This window comes from Bicyclus anynana, chromosome 16, assembly GCF_947172395.1.
Source record: "Bicyclus anynana chromosome 16, ilBicAnyn1.1, whole genome shotgun sequence".
Taxonomy (NCBI): domain Eukaryota; kingdom Metazoa; phylum Arthropoda; class Insecta; order Lepidoptera; family Nymphalidae; genus Bicyclus; species Bicyclus anynana.
Window position 1 is genome coordinate 2,762,950 of NC_069098.1, and position 18,905 is coordinate 2,781,854.

An 18,905-nucleotide genomic window follows, 5' to 3' on the forward strand; every position below is an offset into this window, starting at 1 on the left:
TTTTTTTTTTTTTTTTTTTTTATTCTTTTACAAGTTAGCCCTTGACTACAATCACACCTGATGGTAAGTGATGATGCAGTCTAAGATGGAAGCGAGCTAACTTGTTAGGAGGAGGATGAAAATCCACACCCCTTTCGGTTTCTACACGACATCGTACCGGAACGCTAAATCGCTTGGCGGTATGTCTTTGTCGGTAGGGTGGTAACTAGCCACGGCCGAAGCCTCCCACCAGCCAGACCTGGACCAATTAAGAAAACCTCAATCGGCCCAGCCGGGGATCGAACCCAGGACCTCCGTCTTGTAAATCCACCGCGCATACCACTGCGCCACGGAGACCGAATAGCATTTTTGATTATTATTATAAGGTACTTATACTAGCAGACCCAACTGTTAGCTTGTCAAAAATGTATGCTATATTTTGGAAGAATTTTGTTATGTTTTCTATGTGTTGTTGTGTTTTGAAATCCAGACAAGGTTTAAAATGATTAGTAGATATCTCAATGACTTTAAAAGTTTATACAAAATAATATTATTTATGTTATTCATAAAACATTCGTATTTTAATATTATGTATTTTGAAAAGATTTCTATATTCTAGTTTATTATTTTTAATTGTGAATAGTTCAATTTTGACTACTGGCAATTATAAAGAAATGTCAATTGCGTATTATAGTTTTCCTTCGTAAAAAAACGCGGGTACTCATAGAGTCGGGCATTCACTTTTGAGCTAATCACGAGTTAAGTCGTTAGTGGAAAAAAACAATTTGTAAACCCACATTTTTTGAAAAGAGCTTCTGTAGAGTTTCTTATCGATTCTTCTCTGCAATGTCTGCATTTCCGAATCGAAAGTAGTATCGTTTTGCCGCGTGTGGTAAGAAGGTAAGGTGGCAAAAAAAAGCGTGTTTATCGATCGCCGTTTACTGTTCAACTAGTTTAATATTGCTAAATACATTGGGTTAGTAATGTGTTCTTGAGTTCTTAGTATCGACATGTGCGCGCCACATGTCGACTTTACAATTTGGAACGTTGTAAACTTATGGATAATCTACGAACTAAATATTAATGTGGATACGCTAATAATGTTTATACAATAATATTAATATTGATAACGCTACATCGTCATTAACTGAAAGTATCTGAAATAAACGAGATGAAGAAACATTCAAGAACTTTTATTAACCGAATCCTGACAACGGTATCACAAAGAACGTTGTTTTGCCTTATAAATATGGTGGACCTACCTACCTATACCCTTGTGCATATGTTTTCTGTGCTATAACCTACCCGATATGTACACACTTATGAGTTGTTTTTTAATCTACAACTAAATTAATAAATTAATTAAACAAGCTCAGTCCAGAAGTGTAGAAAGCAGTTAGAAAACAGTCGGGACCTATTATATTAAATAGAATGATTTTCGTCTACATTTTTTTATAGTAGATAGATACACGCGAAAAACATAACCCTTCTTGCAGTCGGGTAAAAACACATAAAAGAGCAATAAAAAATTCCGGCTTCGAATTAATTTTAAAAGTATTTCCTGAATTTTACTTTATAGGACGTATTTTTTTAAAAATCCAGTTCAAATAGAAATGATTCCGGCTCGCAAAGGGTCCTCCAGTCTTGTACCACTTGGGCGGCGGTCAATTGACTTTGAAACTAGGATTCGATCACTTCCAACTTCGAGCACCTATAATGGTTCGGACTGAAACCTTTTCACAGTTTCGAGAGTCTTGGCTGCTTAGATGTTTGAAATTTTAGTGATTACACTGTAGTTGTAAGTAAATTATTTTTATCTCTAAACTTTAGGTAGGTACACATAATAATACATTTCCGCACTTTATATAATACTTTTTTTTTAATTTCAAATAAATCATTTATTTTAAGGACAAAATTATCTTTCTTATACTTAAATGCCCCGATGAAATTTAAATACTTTAATTATAACACTATAATGAGAATGTGTCGAATTACAATTTATAATCTATACTTATAATAAAACTGGTCGAATTCTATACATTAATTCACAATTTGAGATTTTACTTATACCATTTGTAACAACCTAACAACAAACGTTAGCGTGGCATAAAGTATTTCCCACATTGATTTCCACGCAGACAAAGTCGCAGGCGTCCGCTAGTCGATACTGAAGCTAAGTAAAAATATTTTTTTTAGATTTTTTTGTCTGGCTGTCCGTGTTTATAGAAAGTCCTTCATTATGAGAGTTACAGTTTTAAAAATTTGTTCATAAATCATAAAAAAAATACAAGATATAATGTAGTTCCAAATTTTTTAAAATTCAGAATAGTGATGAAATATGGCTTGAAAGTTTACAGTGATTTCCACGCGGTCGAAGTCGCGGGTGTCCGCTAGTCTACAATGAGAGTTAAGCTTCTATTAATGAAAAGAAATTTTCTTAAGTTATATTTAACGACTTACTTATAGTTTACCTACAGTACCTACGTTGTTGGTTATAATACTATGAATTTCTTTTACGTATCGCCGTACATTGTCATCATTAAAGAAAAGTAAGACCAAGTTGTGCTCACCACCTGAAATAAAAAGAATATTAACAATTTTTTTTAAAAGAGCAACTGTTGACTTTCTTGCCGCTTTCTTCTCAGCAGAATCTGCCTTCCGAACCGGTGGTAGAATCTTTACAAATAGTCAACTGACGTATCAAAAGTGCTTGTAAACTGAGCTTACTTGAAGTAAATAAATGAATTTTGAATTTTAAAATCACAACTTTATAGTAAACTATAAACGTCACGTCAACGTGCCAACGTCTGTAACGCTGCCATCAGCTTTAGTGTGTGCGTAAGAAGAAACAATAGGTATACTTTAATCTTCCTATATATATACTAATAAATAAAGCTGAAGAGTTTGTTTGTTTGAACGCGCTAACTTCAGGAACTACTAGTCCGATTTAAAAAACTTTTTCTGTATTAGATAGCCCATTTATCGAGCAAGGCTATATATTATCTCCGTTATTCTACGGGAACGGGAACCACACGGGTAAAACCGTGCGGCGTCAGCTAGTATTAAATATAGCTTAAATATAAAGTACCTAGTTACCTTTGTAAAAGTGTTGAGAGTTATCGGTACATAGTTCAAAGACGTCACGTAACAAGGACGTTGAGCTCTGTGGATAGATAATAAATACAAACTAATCAATGTCTGGTCTATAGGTAAGTTGGCTTGTTGGTCCAGTATGACCTATGTGCTTTCGGTTCAGTACCTTCTCGGTTCCTGGGTTAGGCTATGTTGTAGTGATCTTTAATTTATTCCAAGGAATTATCAAATAAAAATATCAGAAAACACGCGAAAAAGTCGATCATTTTAAGTATCTCATTAATTTATTCTCCTTTTTTTAAAATTTTAACAATGTTATATATACAAAATATACAAAACAGTATTAAAAACTTATAAAAAAATTTAACCCTCTCGCTGCGGGACATTTGAGTGCCCAAGCGTATTGTGAGGAACCTCCTCATACGCGCCGTCTCAAGAATCATAGTGATCATTATCATTAACATTAACATCTGATAATGATATTTGTCATTAAAGCATCATTAGTTATTTTTCACATATAACACGACGTGGTTACGACAACTTAGATGAAATATTTGTGATGGGAATGAAGAAGGCAAACTGCCACGAGGTAGACTCAAAGGACAGGTGCCCGAACCTTTTGCAGTACCTTTTTTTTTGTTTTTTATTCATTACAAGATAGCACTTGACTACAAGCTCACTTGACGGTAAGTGATGATGCAATCTAAGGTGGAAGCGGGCTAATTTGTTAGGAGGAGGATGTGAATCCACACCCTTTTCGGTTTCTACTCGACATCGTACTGGAACGCTCAATCACTTGGCGATACGTCTTTGTCGGTAGGGTGGTAACTAGCCACAGTCGAAGCCTCCCACCAAACGGCCAGCGACCGTACTCTATGGAAGATCATTGTTTACCATCCTCAGTCATAGGGGACTGAAGACAGAGAGACACGGAGTAAGACCTAGCCCTGATGGTTTAAACAAACCAGTGATGATACAATGCCTCCAATCTGTAATCAGCTCACTGCTAAGCTCGAGTCACATGTCAGAATTGGAGGGGTTAGGCCAATAGTCCACCACTCCCAATGCGATAAATTAAAAGAGGAGATTAAAATTTTTGCTTACCTCATGATGATAAATCCAATGGTTTTCTGATAGTGAGTTCCGCCCTTATACCATAGGTTCTCATATGCGGCCTCTGCTATCCCTTCACTCTGCAATTGGTATTAAATTCTTTAGTGGAAGTTCATTAGGTAAAATAAATAACAAAATAAATAGAAAAAAAGTGTCATTCATAATATTATTAAGGGCATGCACCTCCAACTATTCAGTTGTGTGCATTTTAAGAAAAGAAATATCACGTGTCTCAAACGTTAAAGGAAAAACATCGTGAGGAAACCTGCATACCAGAGAATTTCCTCAATTCTCTGCGTGTGTGAAGTCTGCCAATCCGCATTGGGCTAGCGTAGTGGACTATTGGCCTAACCCCTCTCATTGTCAGAGGAGACTCAAGGTCAGTGAGCCGAATATGGGTTGATAAAGATGAATGAAGAAAAATAAATAAAGTATGCCTCACCTCCTCTTTAAGCATTTCGCAGTAGTAACAAACCAGGTAAACAATAGTCAACATGGCGACTATACTGACGATGTTCATTAATTTGTCTATGGCTTCGTGTGATATCTTTGAAAAAAAGAAAATAGAAATGCCACACATCATAATATCTCCAATGTGCACAACTCAGAAAATGGCCCCAGCTTTAACCAGACTAATTGTTGTTGTATTAAAACTAATAAAATGCCCTTAAATTGAACGGGTTACGGCGCACTACCCGAGTCCAATGAAATTCAAACACACTCACTACTGTGCTAATTACTTTATTGCACACACATATGAACATATACTAATACTGAACTGATCATTTTACTATCAAACAAAATTTTAATATATACTTTCGAAATTACGAACGCGATCGTGAGTTAAAATAGCTATAGCGCCATCTAGCGACAAACTGGCGTAAACGACGTGAACAAAACTTTAGTTTCCGGATATTGAGTTTTTCAATAAACCTAAAGTCATCCACGATAGACGAAAAAGGCAGCGAATTTATTCACATTCGGTATATAAATTCAAGCATAATATGGTACATATGTTTTTTCTGATTTAATTTAAACAGTTACTCGATTAGGTACTTATTAATTATACCTACTATTCAAGTCAAGTGTTACAGTTATTGTTAGATAGTTATGTGATGTATCTTTGAGACTGAAGATTAATTAATTAATTATTATTATTATTGAATAACACACGACAGAATCACTTATTTAATTATGCGACTTACCGCTAAAATCATTGCGAAAAAACATATTATTATGGCGAAGAAACAGAGATCAATGAAAATCGTCCGATTGAAAATGTGGTTTAACGAATGCGCCAATCTGAAAACATTTTACAAATTTGTAAATTGAACCCGCTCTCAATTCGTCATTAACACGGCTACTTGGATTGACGGCTATTTTGGTTCAGCTTCTTTGCCGCAACCTATACGGGCGGACGGCGGGACGGGCGCTAATGGCAGGCGTCCACTGATCCGCATCGTACGTATCGGACGCTATTTTACGGTAAATAAAATCCGTTCGACGCGATCCGTAGATGCAGATCAATGGACGCACTTGTATGACTTTCTATTCAAAGAATACTAAAATCCGTTTGATGCGATACGTCCGATACGTACGATGAGGATTTGTGGAAACCAGCCATAAATAATCTGTTAACACTTTCGCTGCGGCACTAATTTTTCTGTACTTTCCTCTGGTGCAGTACGAGGTCCATCGACCTCGTAACGCTTGAAACGCTAAACATACGAGGTCAATTGACCTCGTATGAACCTGTTAAGTAAATTATTGAATGAAATAAATTGGTGTCGTAAGTGTTAATTACTTAATCAATTCTTGATGGTTTTGAACCATTGTTTCAATTCTTTTATTCTTTTCCACTATCGGCACCTCAGTTATTATGTCTCTATTTGGCATCGGTACAGCATTTTTCATATCCTCCCGTAGAAGAGCAAATTCCGTACTCAGTTGGGAGCATAGAGTCACGAGCAAACACCCGGAGCCGACGTAGTAGTACGCCAAATGATATACTTGAAACAAAAGAGATCGATCAAATTCAAAAATTATACTAATTATAATAATTAAACAGCGTTTCATCATCATGTCAGCCGATGGACGTCCACTGCAGGACATAGGACATATTATTTAAAATTCATTCTAATTAATAAAAAACATTCTAATTTAATTCTATAAATATTCCGCTCAAGTTTCTACTTCATTTTTATCTTATTTTAATTTTGTCTAATGAAATGTATTTTATCTCTTATTATTGCATGTAACATTATTATTTTTAGCAATGCCCTGACAGGGCCCCATGTATCATGCATGCTAAGCTTATGTATTACTTTGTAAGTGCATGGATGCTAAGTAAATAAATATCTCAAATATCTCTAGGCCTTTTTTAGGGACTTCCAAACATCACGATACTGAGCCACCTGCATCCAGCGAATCCCTGCGACTCGCTTGATGTCGTCAATCCACCTGGTGGGGGGTCGGCCAACACTGCGCTTTCTAGTGCGGGGTTGCCATTCCAGCACCTTGGGACCTCAACGGCCATCGGCTCTTCGAACTGTGTGCCCCGCCCATTGCCACTTCAGTTTCGCGAAACGTTGAGCTATGTCGGTGACTTTCGATCACGCAGAGATACTCCTAACATAGCTCGTTCCATCGCCCGCTGTGTGACTCTGAATTTTCGTATGAGGTCCATAGTTAGCGACCAAGTCTCGTATCGTAAACAACGTATGCGTAGTATAAAACATAATTTTAATAAATACAACTTATAATTCAAAATGATAATACTTTATTTGGTAAAATGTTGAAAATCCAAATTTTCAGGATATGGAAAATGTATATTCTATAGTAATGTAATTTTACTTAGAAGTACGGTTCTTTCACAACTTCATGGGACCGCAGACCTGAGTCATCATTATCAACCCATATTCGGCTCACTGCTGAGCTCGAGTCTCCTGTCTGTTAGGCCAATAGTCCACCACGCTGGCCCAATGCGGATTGCATGTGAGAAGTCTACACATGCAGAGAATTTAGAAAATTCTCTGGTAAGTAGGTTTCCTCAAGATGTTTTCCTTCACCGTCTGAGACACGTGATATTTAATTTCTTAAAATGCACACAACTGAAAAGTTGGAGGTGAATGCCCTGGACGGGATTTGAACTCACACTCTCCGGTATCGGAGGTAGAGGTCATATCCACTGGGCTATCACGGCTCTTGACAGACGGCAGACCTGAGTAAACGGTTTAAATTTCAACTTGATATTTTCACGCATTCAAAAAATAAAGTTTCTTGACAGACAGACAGACAAACAGAGTTGTCTTAAAAGGGTTGTTTCCTTTTGAGGTACGAAGCCCTAAAATACTCACTGCTATACGACTGATGAGCGTAAACCGCTAGATATCGGCCCCAGTTCTTCACAGGGTCAAAAGGATACACACACCCGAATAGGAGTTTAAAATTGAACTCCGCCTGACTAATTTTTCCTATAACCGTTAGAACCAACTGATAAGCTACATGTAGAGTGGTTGAAATTTTGGCACCCCACTGAATAACTAAAACAGAAAAAAAAAACATACAATTAATCCCTTTAAAAAATCTACGTTAAGGGTGATTTCAGACTAGCGTATTTTTTGCGCCTGTACGGTCGTTTCAGCATACACTTACACGCGCGCTACATTACGCGCTTCGAGGAACCGGACTCGCGTAAATAGGCATATTTCGGCGTGTTCGCTCGAACCGGAGGTGTCGTGTCAGTATCAAAATAACATATTTCGACGGCCTCCGTGGCGCATTGGTATGCGCAGTGGATTTACAAAACGGAGGTCCTGGGATCAATCCCCGGCTAGGCCGATTGAGGTTTTCTTAATTGGTCCAGGTCTGGCTGGTGGGAGGCTTGTGCCGTGCGGCCGTGGCTAGTTACCACCCTACCGACAAAGACGTACCGCCAAGCGATTATGCTTTCCGGTACGATGTCGTGTAGAAACCGAAAGGAGTGTGGATTTTCATCCTCCTCCTAACAAATTAGCCCGCTTCCATCTTAGACTTACCATCAGGTGAGATTGTAGTCAAAGGCTAACTTGTAATAAATAAAAAAAGGATAAAAAAAATATACGAGCTTAAAATGTTAATGCTCGTACGAGTTGAGCGTGTGCCAAAAGGCGCGCCTATGCGCGACTACATGCGTTTCCAAAAACGCGCGTATTGAACGCTAGTCCAAAACCGCCCTAAATGTCGCAGCCAAGCCAGGGTAAAGATATAAGCCTCGGAAACGTTTGTGATATCTGTGAGACAGATATCACTCGGAAAAGTGATATCTGTCACACTGTCACACACACAGATATCACTTTTAACCACGAAAAAGCGTAGCTTTAGCGTTTTCTATGTTCTGTGATGAGGAATCGTTCGAGTAAAAGACCTATTACGGATTTAATGAAATGCCGTATTTTCCCACAACACGGCTTAAAAATATAACGTTCCGTTGTTGTTCTTTTTTTAAGAAAAATATAGTATCGAAGACGTCATTTTGATTTCGATCACAGATAGGCATTCTAAAAAGTGATCGATTCTTGAAGTGTTCAAGGATTTTTAGCGACTTTATAAACTTGTAAAACCCAAAAATAAGTTTTAGTCATGTTTTAGAAAACACTAAGTTGTTGAGAGTGTGTGAGTGCTTCCGCTAGCTAGGATATGAGGAGTTTTATTGTGTGGGTAGGAGCTAATTTTAATCAGGTGAGCGAAACAAAAGTAGTGAATTATAGGGACTTTTACACGAGACTTAGAATCGTGATGGCCCAGTGGAGAGCCGTGATAGCCCAGTGGATATGACATCTGCCTCCGATTCCGGAGGATGTGGGTTCGAATCCGGTCCGGAGCATGCACCTCCAACTTTTCAGTTGCGTGCATTTTAAGAAATTAAATATCACGTGTCTCAAACGGTGATGGGAAACACCGTGAGGAAACCTGCATACCAGAGAATTTTCTTAATTCTCTGCGTGTGTGAAGTCTGCCAATCCGCATTGGGCCAGCGTAGTGGACTATTGGCGTAACCCCTCTCATTGTTAGAGGAGACTCGAGGTCAGTAAGCCGAATATGGGTTGATAATGAGGATGATGGTGACAGGAGACTGACACGTGGCATTTCACAATTCACAAGCAATGCGTTGTTCAAGTTAAAATGACCTTATTGTTACAACAGGGAGGTACAAAGGTGTTCCGAAGGTGTTACAGAGGTATTTCAGAAGTGTTTCAGTGGTGTATCGAAATGTGCACAAGGGAAGTAAGAGAGGGTTGCAGAAATAAAAGAAAAGAGATTGTAGACATGTCTTTTTTTTCATTTTTATTCTTTACAAGTTAGCCCTTAACTACAATATCCTCTGATGATAAGTGATAAGTCTAAGATGGAAGCGGGCTTACTTGTTAGGAGGAGGATGAAAATCCACACACCTCAGCACCCCGCTGAGCTCGAGTCTCCTCTCAGAATGAGAGGGTGAACATAGGTTTACTTACTTTCTCTGTTTATCCACATTATCCACATCATTATCAACCCATATTCAGCTCACTGAGCACGAGTCTCTGCTCAGAATGGGAGGGGTTAGGCCAATTGTCCACCACACTGGCCCAATGCGGATTGGCAGACTTCACACACGTAGAGAATATTGTAAACATTCTCAGTTATGCAGGTTTCCTCACGTTGTTTTCCTTCACCGTTTGTGTGAATGATGTGAAGGATGCTAAACACATCCTTAATAGAATTTCAGATGCGGAATCATATAGTGGTGGACACAGATGACTGGTACAGACATAACACATTGTTCTACTGGTCACCCTTTATGGCTCAAACCATGAGGCTGCAGGTTATTATAATATTTATTTTAAATATTACCTGATAAACCGAAATTTAACTCCTTTACACGTTGATTTTTAATCTTAATTTGAATATCACTTAGATTTTCGGTCTTCCAGGCCATGGCTAATCCTTTTATCAAATCTTCAATTTCTGTCGTTCTTTGCAGCAGAACCATGGCCTTTAGAAAACCTAGAAAAGAAGCCAGACGAGCCAGGATCCGAAGTTCAGATTATTTAAACATTAGATAAATGACTCATAATTCTAGCTGACGCCGCGCGGTTTCACACGCGTAGTTGCCGTTTCCGTATGAATATGGAGATAATATATAGCCTATAGCCTTCTTCGATAAATGGGCTATCTAACACTGAAAGAATTTTTCAAATCGGACCAGTAGTTCCTGAGATTAGCGCGTTCAATCAATCAAACAAACTCTTTAGCTTAGTATAGATTATATTAAACAAAACTCAAAACTCTTTTATGCAATTACATATTACCAATCAATATCACAAACCGATTTAGAAAATTCCTGTCATTAGAAAGCTACGTTATTTGTGAGTGTCATAGGCGATATTTTATTCCAGGCCTGTATTCTCACGGAATCAGGAACAACGCGGGTGAAACCGCGAGGCGTCGGCTAGCCTTATCGATACTATATCAGTAATCTGTATATCAGTAACTAGCGGACGCCTACGACTTCGTCCGCCTTTAGACCTCCTTAATCCGGCCCTGTCGCAAAATCTATAACCTACCTCCCTGCCAAATTTCAGCTTTGTACATCAAGTTTTCGAGATTTCGTGATGAACGACCTTTCGCATTTATATATTAAGATCTTAGCGGACGCCCGCGACTTCGTTCGCGTCGAATTTAATTTTTCACAAATCCCGCGGGAACTATGTATTTTTCCGGGATGAAAAGTAGCCTATGTGTAACCCAGAGTAAAATCTATTTCCATTCCAAATTTCAGCCAAATCACTTCAGTAGCCGCAGCGTAAAAGAGGAACAAACATACTTACACACTTACACACAAACTTTCGCCTTTATAATATTAGTGTGACTACGTACTTTGGAGTCCAATTAATGCAGCGGCAGCCGTCACAGCCATATCCCGAACGTTATTTACTTGCGTTCCAATCACACGGAAAATATACATCCACATTGATGCTATGTTGAAAAGCTCAATCGCGGTCATAGTAACAAAACGCCAGTACTTCTGATGAAACGGGACATTGTCGCCGAACAGTCTGATATGGCAACTCTTCATGTGACTTAGAGAGACGGTGAATGGTTGCCTGAAGTCAGCAGGGAAAGCTTCCATACCCTCCATGTTTCTATCGTCGGAAGATTATTTACACGCTGCGAATGAATGAGTCTTTTATAAGTGTTCTAATAAATTAAACATTTATGCTATAATTTTTAGAGATCCGTTTTCTTTATTAATCAAATAAAGAAACCACATTAGCTACATGGTACGGGGCTTGACTGGGGGCTGTTAGAGATTACTTATAGTAATTAATAATAATAATAATTTAACGCTAACTTAAAGGACAATGTCTTGCGCCCATACAATGTTTGTCCAAAAGCCATAAAATATACGTCAATGGGTTAAAAGCAACACACTCATTATATTAATAAAAATATATACCTAACAATGGCAACTGCTGAAAATTCATTCTTACCAAAATATCATAAAAAAAATATTTTGAACTTTGAGGATATTATACTTTTCCATTTCCCTACTACAAAAGCACTATAACAGATCAGGAATATATATCTTTATACTAGCAGACGCCCGCGACTTCGTCCGCGTGAAAATCGATGTACATTTTCGACCCCGTCGCCCCTTTTATTTATATTTCCGTATGTTTTATATATAAAAATTACAAAACCACAACCGTCACGGTCGGAGGCTGTATCATAAACTCCCGGCCGAAGGCCAGGCCACAATACAGTGCACGGCCGAAGACCGCGCGTTCCGTTTTTTGTGCATCGGTAAAATGCCCAGCCATAGTCATGGCTGGGCATTTTACCGATGTCTCGATCAGAGGCCATATTACAAACTCCCGGCCGAAGGCCGCGCTATTTTTTTGTTTGGATAAAATACCCAGCTGTAGTCACGGTCGAAGGCTGTATCATAAACTCCCGGCCGAAGGCCGCGCGTTCCGTTTTTTGTGCTTGGGTAAAATGCCCAGCCGTAGTCATGGTCAAAGGGTCTATCACAAACTCCCGGCCGAAGGCCGAGCTATAAAGTGCGCGGCCGAAGGACACACGTTCGGTTTTTTGTGCATTGGTAAAATGCCCAGCCGTAGCCACGATCAGAGGCCATATTACAAACCCCCGGCCGAAGGCCGCGCTTTTTTTGTTTGGGTAAAATACCCAGCCGTAGGCACGGTCGAAGGCTGTAACATAAACTCCCGGCCGAAGGCCGCGCGTTCTGTTTTTTGTGTTTGGGTAAAATACCCAGCCGTAGTCACGGTCAAAGGGTCTATCACAAACTCCCGGCCGAAGGCCGAGCTATAAAGTGCGCGGCCGAAGGACGCACGTTCTGTTTTTTGTGCATTGGTAAAATGCCCAGCCGTAGCCACGATCAGAGGCCATATTACAAACCCCCGGCCGAAGGCCGCGCTTTTTTTTTGCTTGGGTAAAATACCCAGCCGTGGTCACGGTCGAAGGCTGTATCATAAACTCCCGGCCGAAGGCCGCGCGTTCCGTTTTTTGTGTTTGGATAAAATGCCCAGCCGTAGTTACGGTCGAAGGCTGTATCACAAACTCCCGGTCGAAGGCCGGGCTACAATACGGTGCGCGGCCGAAGGCAGCGCGTTCCGTTTTTTGTGCATCGGTAAAATGCCCAGCGGTAGCCACGATCAGAGGCCATATTACAAACCCCCGGCCAAAGGCCGCGCTTTTTTTGTTTGGGTAAAATACCCAGCCGTAGGCACGGTCGAAGGCTGTAACATAAACTCCCGGCCGAAGGCCGCGCGTTTCGATTTTTGTGCTTGGATAAAATGCCCTGCCGTAGTCACGGTCAAAAGCCCTATCACAAACTCCCGGCCGAATGCCGGTCTATAATAAAGTTTAAAGCGTTTTTTGTGCTTGGGTAAATGGACCAAAAAAAGAGGAGGACTTTTCGTACAAACTATCACCCCCTTCTGATTTTATTTTCGCTATAAAAAGTATTCTAAAACCTGCTCCGTATTATGCTCTCAAACCGTGCTAAGTTTCATTTGAATTCATTCAGTAGTTTCAGTGTGATGCCCGGTCATCAAAAAATACGGGCAGACAGACAAATAATCGAAAAAAAATGTTTTTGAATTCAGTATCAATTAAATTAATCAAAAAGTTCTGTAATTTGACCTGTTACAGTTTTATTATAAGTATAGAGTATAGGTAAGTATTTAATCGCTATTGCGCCAAATTCGTACTCTTTTTATAGTAATAAATCTTGCATAACATTATACGATAAAAAAGTAGACAATGTGACTATTTAAACACAAAAAGGATTATTCAGTTTCAACCTGAACTTTTAAGTAGTTCCTGAGATTAGTTTCGCGCGTTCAACCAAATAAACAAACAAATTGGTCAGTTGAGTATAGAATATGTGCCTCAATATCGATATTACACAGTTTTAGTGGAAAACTCGTTTCTCCAAATAACGCCTGCGAATCAATTTGAGCAATCCGGTTTTTTCAAGATTACTTTTTTTCTATCTGTCCGATTTTAATGAAACAAAGCCTATAATGTTGCCCTGAACTTTGCTTAATCTATTTGTGAAATCCGCGTCAAAATCCGTTCAGCAGAACCAGAGAATAGCGCGAACATACAGACAGAAGGACAGACAGACAGACAGACAGATAGACAGACAGACAGACAGGCAAAAAAATCAAAAAAAATATTTTTGTATTCTATTGATCATTTCTAATCGCCCTAACTTGATTTTAGTTAAATTTGGTCAAAGTACAGACACTCGATTTTTACTCTTTTATTATAGTATAGATAGATAGATATATGCTGTCGCGACATTTTTTGTAGAAAATGATGTGTTCTACAAAGTTGTTGTACATTATTTTATGCTAACATCAATAGTTTTTGCAGCGCGCGCTGGTAAAGAAAAACTTGGAGAAGGTTGAAAAGGTTTATTGTAAGTAAGGTTAGGTCCGATGACAAATTGGCAAGCTACAACCGTCTCGTGCGCGTCTTGGTTGAGAGTGAGGTCATTTCACGGTTGAGTGAATGACGCTGCTGTATTTGCAACCCCTTGGCCTTTTGAATAGCAATGACAATGCTTGAGGGACTTAGCAGACTTTTGGGAAGGCGCGAACACACGCCATGTACACCTTGGGTTACATTATTGGAGTTTCAGGAAGGATCCCTAATTTTTTTGAAAATAAAATATAGCCTATAGCCTTCCTCGATAAATGGGCTATCTATCACTGAAAGTATTTTTCAAATCGGACCAGTAGTTCCTGAGATTAGCGCGTTCAATCAAACAAACAAACAAACAAACAAACTCTTCCGCTTTATATTATTAGTATAGAAGTATAGATTCCGCTAAATTCTAGCATTTGAAACAAAGGCTAAGCTAAGCATTACTGTATTTATTATACGTCTGCAAAGGTAACAAAAAAAAGATAATGTCCTACACTAATCTACACTACAATATTGTAACGAATAAACTCAAAAACTAAAGGAGTAATTTCAAAAATATTTTGAAATTAGAAAGCTGCGTTATCACTGAGTAGCAGAGTATATTTCATCCCCGTATTCCTACAGGAACGGGAACTACGCCGATGAAACAGTGTAGTGTCTGCTATATGTACAAAACTAGCGCCAGTGACTTCGTCTGTGTGAAAATATCGATGTAATCTTTCAACCCCTTTTTCACCCCCTTTTTATATTTTTGCGTATTTAAGATAAATAATCCACTGATCATTTGACAAAAATATACTTAACTCAAAAGGTTTTTTTTTAATATGAATCGTTCTTGTATTGAATTATATTTTTGTGAAATGATTACTAGACTATTTATATAATGTCTGTCTGACTATTTATTAAACAAGTGAAAAAATAAATTAGAAAGGGGTGAAATAGTAATTGAAAGTCTACATCGATTTTCATGTGAACGAAGTCGCGGGCGTCCGCTAATAAAATAGTACTTTTTAACTTTGTTTATTTTTAGTGCCGATGCGTCCACAAAAAACTCATCATTTTTTTAGTTTTTTTTGTTGTTTAAATCTACATTTTAATTATTTGTACAATTTACCATAACATGTAGGACTTTTATTTGTTTGAAGGGCCACTTTAAAACACTTGTCCCAAAATACCTAAACAATACTGTACGGAACACCGTTGCCTTTAACTTTGATTGTTGGTTTCATTATCGAATACATGATTGCTTATATAAAAATCAGGTTATTTTCACGCGGTTTTTCATCAACGCAAATTACAAACCGATAAAGCCTTTGTGAATGACAAATGAATAAGTCGTACAATAGCTTTTGATATAAAATTGTTTAACATTTACATAGAGGAATTAGATATGGAGATGCATCGCACCCAATTTCACCAATAAAATTGTATGTCGTTTTAATGGGTCCCCAATGATAATTTTATACTATAGATAGGTTACCTGCCTACGAATATAAAATCACCGCAAAAAGTGATCCGATTTAAGCTACACCACTGAGGCAGGTACACACGCACAATTGTCTTCAATTGCATTATATGTTTATGTAAATATAGTTTTTATACTTCCTGAAAACACGACTCGATACACTAGTGCCCTATCTTTAGTATTAAATATCATTGGGTTTCTCCTTCAAAACACTTTCGTGTCTTTGTCTTGTCTTTCTTATAATACAATGACATGGTTGTATTTTAACAAAGTAGACTTTAATAATGGTTACATACGAAGTAAACTTTATTTAGTACTATAGAACTGTTGCCATGTATTAAATAAACTATTTCTGTACTAACTAAAGTTTACTAAAAATGAACTCTATTAAAGTCTACTTGTAATGTATAAATAACTAACAACTCTAATTGGATGATTTCAAGTTCTTTTTTTAATAATTGAAGAATGTGAACATGCTATGAGCATGGATGTTATCCAATGTTTTGTTGGGTTTATTTGTTACTAACTGACGCTACGCGGTTTCACCCCCGTAGTTCCCGTTCCCGTGGATATAATTTAAGAAGAAGAGAAAAGCCTATTACACTCACAACTAAGGTGGCGTAACGTTTTTAAATTGGTTGCGTAGATCCAGAGATTACTCTCTACACATCACAAACATTTCCTCTTTATAATTTAAGATATTTATTATTATAACTATTTATATTGATTCAGTTATTTAAACACCCGTAACACTAACACTTAATTTGGGGCTAAAATAAATCCTTTATTACACCAAAAACACTGTACCAAAAATCAGATCAAATGAAAAACAAGCAATAGGTAAGGTGTACCAGCGGCTATATCACTAGCAGGGATCTCTTTCAGGCAACTGTCAATCAACCGATATTGCATTGTCAAGCATGCCAGTGGGTGGTCACTTGAATTTGCAGATCGTCAGCTTATAGATGGAAGGCCGAGGAAAGAAATAGAGAAGAGTAACGGGGAAAGAACACCGCCCTGAGGCACACCTGCTTTTAAATACTACTACTACTACTCGGAGAATATAATTTCTTATCAATCCGTATACTTTGATTACGATCACAAATATAAGGAGGCTTCAATTCAAAGCTTAGGGAGAAATATCACTTGACTTTTGGACTAATATTATGAGAATCTCAAAATGGACAGTATTAAATGCATTCAAAAATTCAAGTACCTAACACCAACAAGCAGCCGACCAATCAACTTTTACGCATGTTAGCTACCTATTATAGTTATTAAAATAATACAAACCACATTTTTCGTATTCCGTAAATCCCATTGTTAACTAAAATCACAATATACACTGGGCAATGTTATCCACGAAGGGTTATCAGTATGAATGACACCGAATGATATTTTTACCTATAATGTCAATTTCGATCAGTTAGTGAATATGAAATCACGTGACATAAGAATTACTAACAATAGCTAGTTGATAAACGTACAAATTATGTACACTAAGATATGTCAATGTTAGTGAATTGACCTGCTGGTTATCGATAGCGTATCTTATGTGATAACAATTTTTTATAAGTCCAGTAACCGAGGTCTAAAGACCAGTACGAAATCCACATTAATATGGATTTTAGATTTTTAAATTAGGAGCGATATAATAATTATAAATGCTTGTGCACCCAAACTAGGTCCAGACTTAAATTGTCAGTGTAGGGAGACCATTTCTTTTCATTACAAATCAAACAGATGCTTGTCCCGAATATCCGTAATTACTAACTAGGGTAACTACCCACATACCACTTTTATGGGAGAGATTTTATTTCTAGACGATGGTAAACTTTGTTAGCTATTTAAAAAACTTTATGTTTTGGCTTACTGACTGCTCAGCAATAGCAATATGCATGTGGAATACGTAGCAACCGTATCCACCCGTACGTAGCAGTACGCCCGAACTGTTATTATTCCAAGAATGCCCATAGAGGGGACAAGTTGATAATAAGTTATGATGAGAAAAATATTAATTTTAAGTGAAGTCAACCGCTTGCACCTTAACGCTAATTATAGCGCTATACCTTTACGGCGATTGTTATTGTAGAGCAAGTCGACCTAATAAACTTACAATGTTTGTTTCCACGTGTAGGAGGTTCTCATCGCTCCACGGTAAAGGTACTCGACAGCGAAAGGCCATGGATTCGACTCCATACTAGTCTATTGTCATACCTACAGATATAAAGCTCCTATCAATCTTTCCAACTAAAAATAATGAGAATTTTAATAAAAAAAATCAACGACTTCCAATACAAAAATTAACCTACCCACTAAACTAAAAAGTGAAAAATAACATCGTATGTGCTACTTTTTGATCAGTTTGAAGGCGCATTAGTAAATTTAAGCAAGCAGGCAGATATTATACATTTTGAAGATAAAGTTAGAATGTGCATGCACACTTTAAATTTTTTTTCCTGTAAATTCAGCACCTTCGATACATTTTTACCAGCAACTTTAACTAGAAAGAGTAAACACAAGTTTTAGAACTGTAATATTTAACAAAAATCAGATCTTTAAAATTATAATTACAGCATTGAAAAAATTAATTCAAGATAGAAAAATATGAAAAATCCGAAATAAAAATATAACTTGGTCACCCTAAGGATTTTTTAAGACTATTCTAATTAGTTTTAAATAATTCGATGAGCGTGTATCTACCATTTGCGTTTCATCTGACACGGAGTCGGACACTCTGTGCATTTATTTGTGTACAGTTTGGCGAGAGAATTGCTGATAGTATTTTTTAAATCTTTTCAATAAAATAAAATAAAAAAAGGAAAAACACGAAATATGAATAACCAAAAAAACGAGAAATGTATCAATGAGAAATTCCCTTAACTGTCCTCCGTTTTCATCACCAGACTCGAAGATTAGTAGTAAGTATGTAGAAAGTAGGGTAGGGGTAGGGTAGGTTTAGGGCGGAAGTAAAATAGGATTGGGATAGAGAGTCAAAGCGTCAAGAACTATAACAGGTAAGTAACAATTTGCTTTTTAAAGAGAGAATCGTCGACCAACTTAAAAACTTAATTGGAAATCGAAAATCGCATACTAATTCCATTGTTAGATAAGAAGATAAAGTTGTCCAACAAGATAACTAAGAGTTTGTTGAAACTAGAAAGCTGAAATTTGGTTGGGTATGTATATTAATTACGTCTATAAAGTGGTAAAACAAAATTTTGAAAAAAATATTTGGGGTTCCTTCTGTACATGCAAAGTTAGGATGAATTATTAT

At 37.6% G+C, this 18,905-nt stretch overlaps 1 protein-coding gene across 1 annotated transcript; it reads right to left on the reverse strand.

Annotated features, from left to right (window-relative positions):
* Nucleotides 1-2,492: 2,492 nt before the first annotated feature.
* LOC112056123 (odorant receptor 4-like) lies at nt 2,493-11,344 on the reverse strand. Its single transcript, XM_052886311.1, has 8 exons — nt 11,287-11,344; nt 7,542-7,727; nt 5,990-6,194; nt 5,391-5,487; nt 4,628-4,732; nt 4,177-4,265; nt 3,076-3,142; nt 2,493-2,552 (listed from the first exon to the last, which is right to left on the reverse strand). Exons 1-8 carry the CDS (start codon nt 11,342-11,344, stop codon nt 2,493-2,495), a joined length of 867 nt encoding a protein of 288 aa, XP_052742271.1.
* Nucleotides 11,345-18,905: the final 7,561 nt, after the last annotated feature.

Bases quoted from the DNA above. Each gene is read 5' to 3' on its own strand.
- LOC112056123 (XM_052886311.1), bottom strand. From the start codon at position 11,344: ATGGAGGGTATGGAAGCTTTCCCTGCTGACTTCAGGCAACCATTCACC. The intron at 4,733-5,390 runs GTAAGTCGCATA...TTTTTTTCAAAG, and splicing joins TTTTCGCAATGATTTTAGCG to ATATCACACGAAGCCATAGA. The intron at 3,143-4,176 runs GTAAGCAAAAAT...ATCTATCCACAG, and splicing joins ATTGGATTTATCATCATGAG to AGCTCAACGTCCTTGTTACG.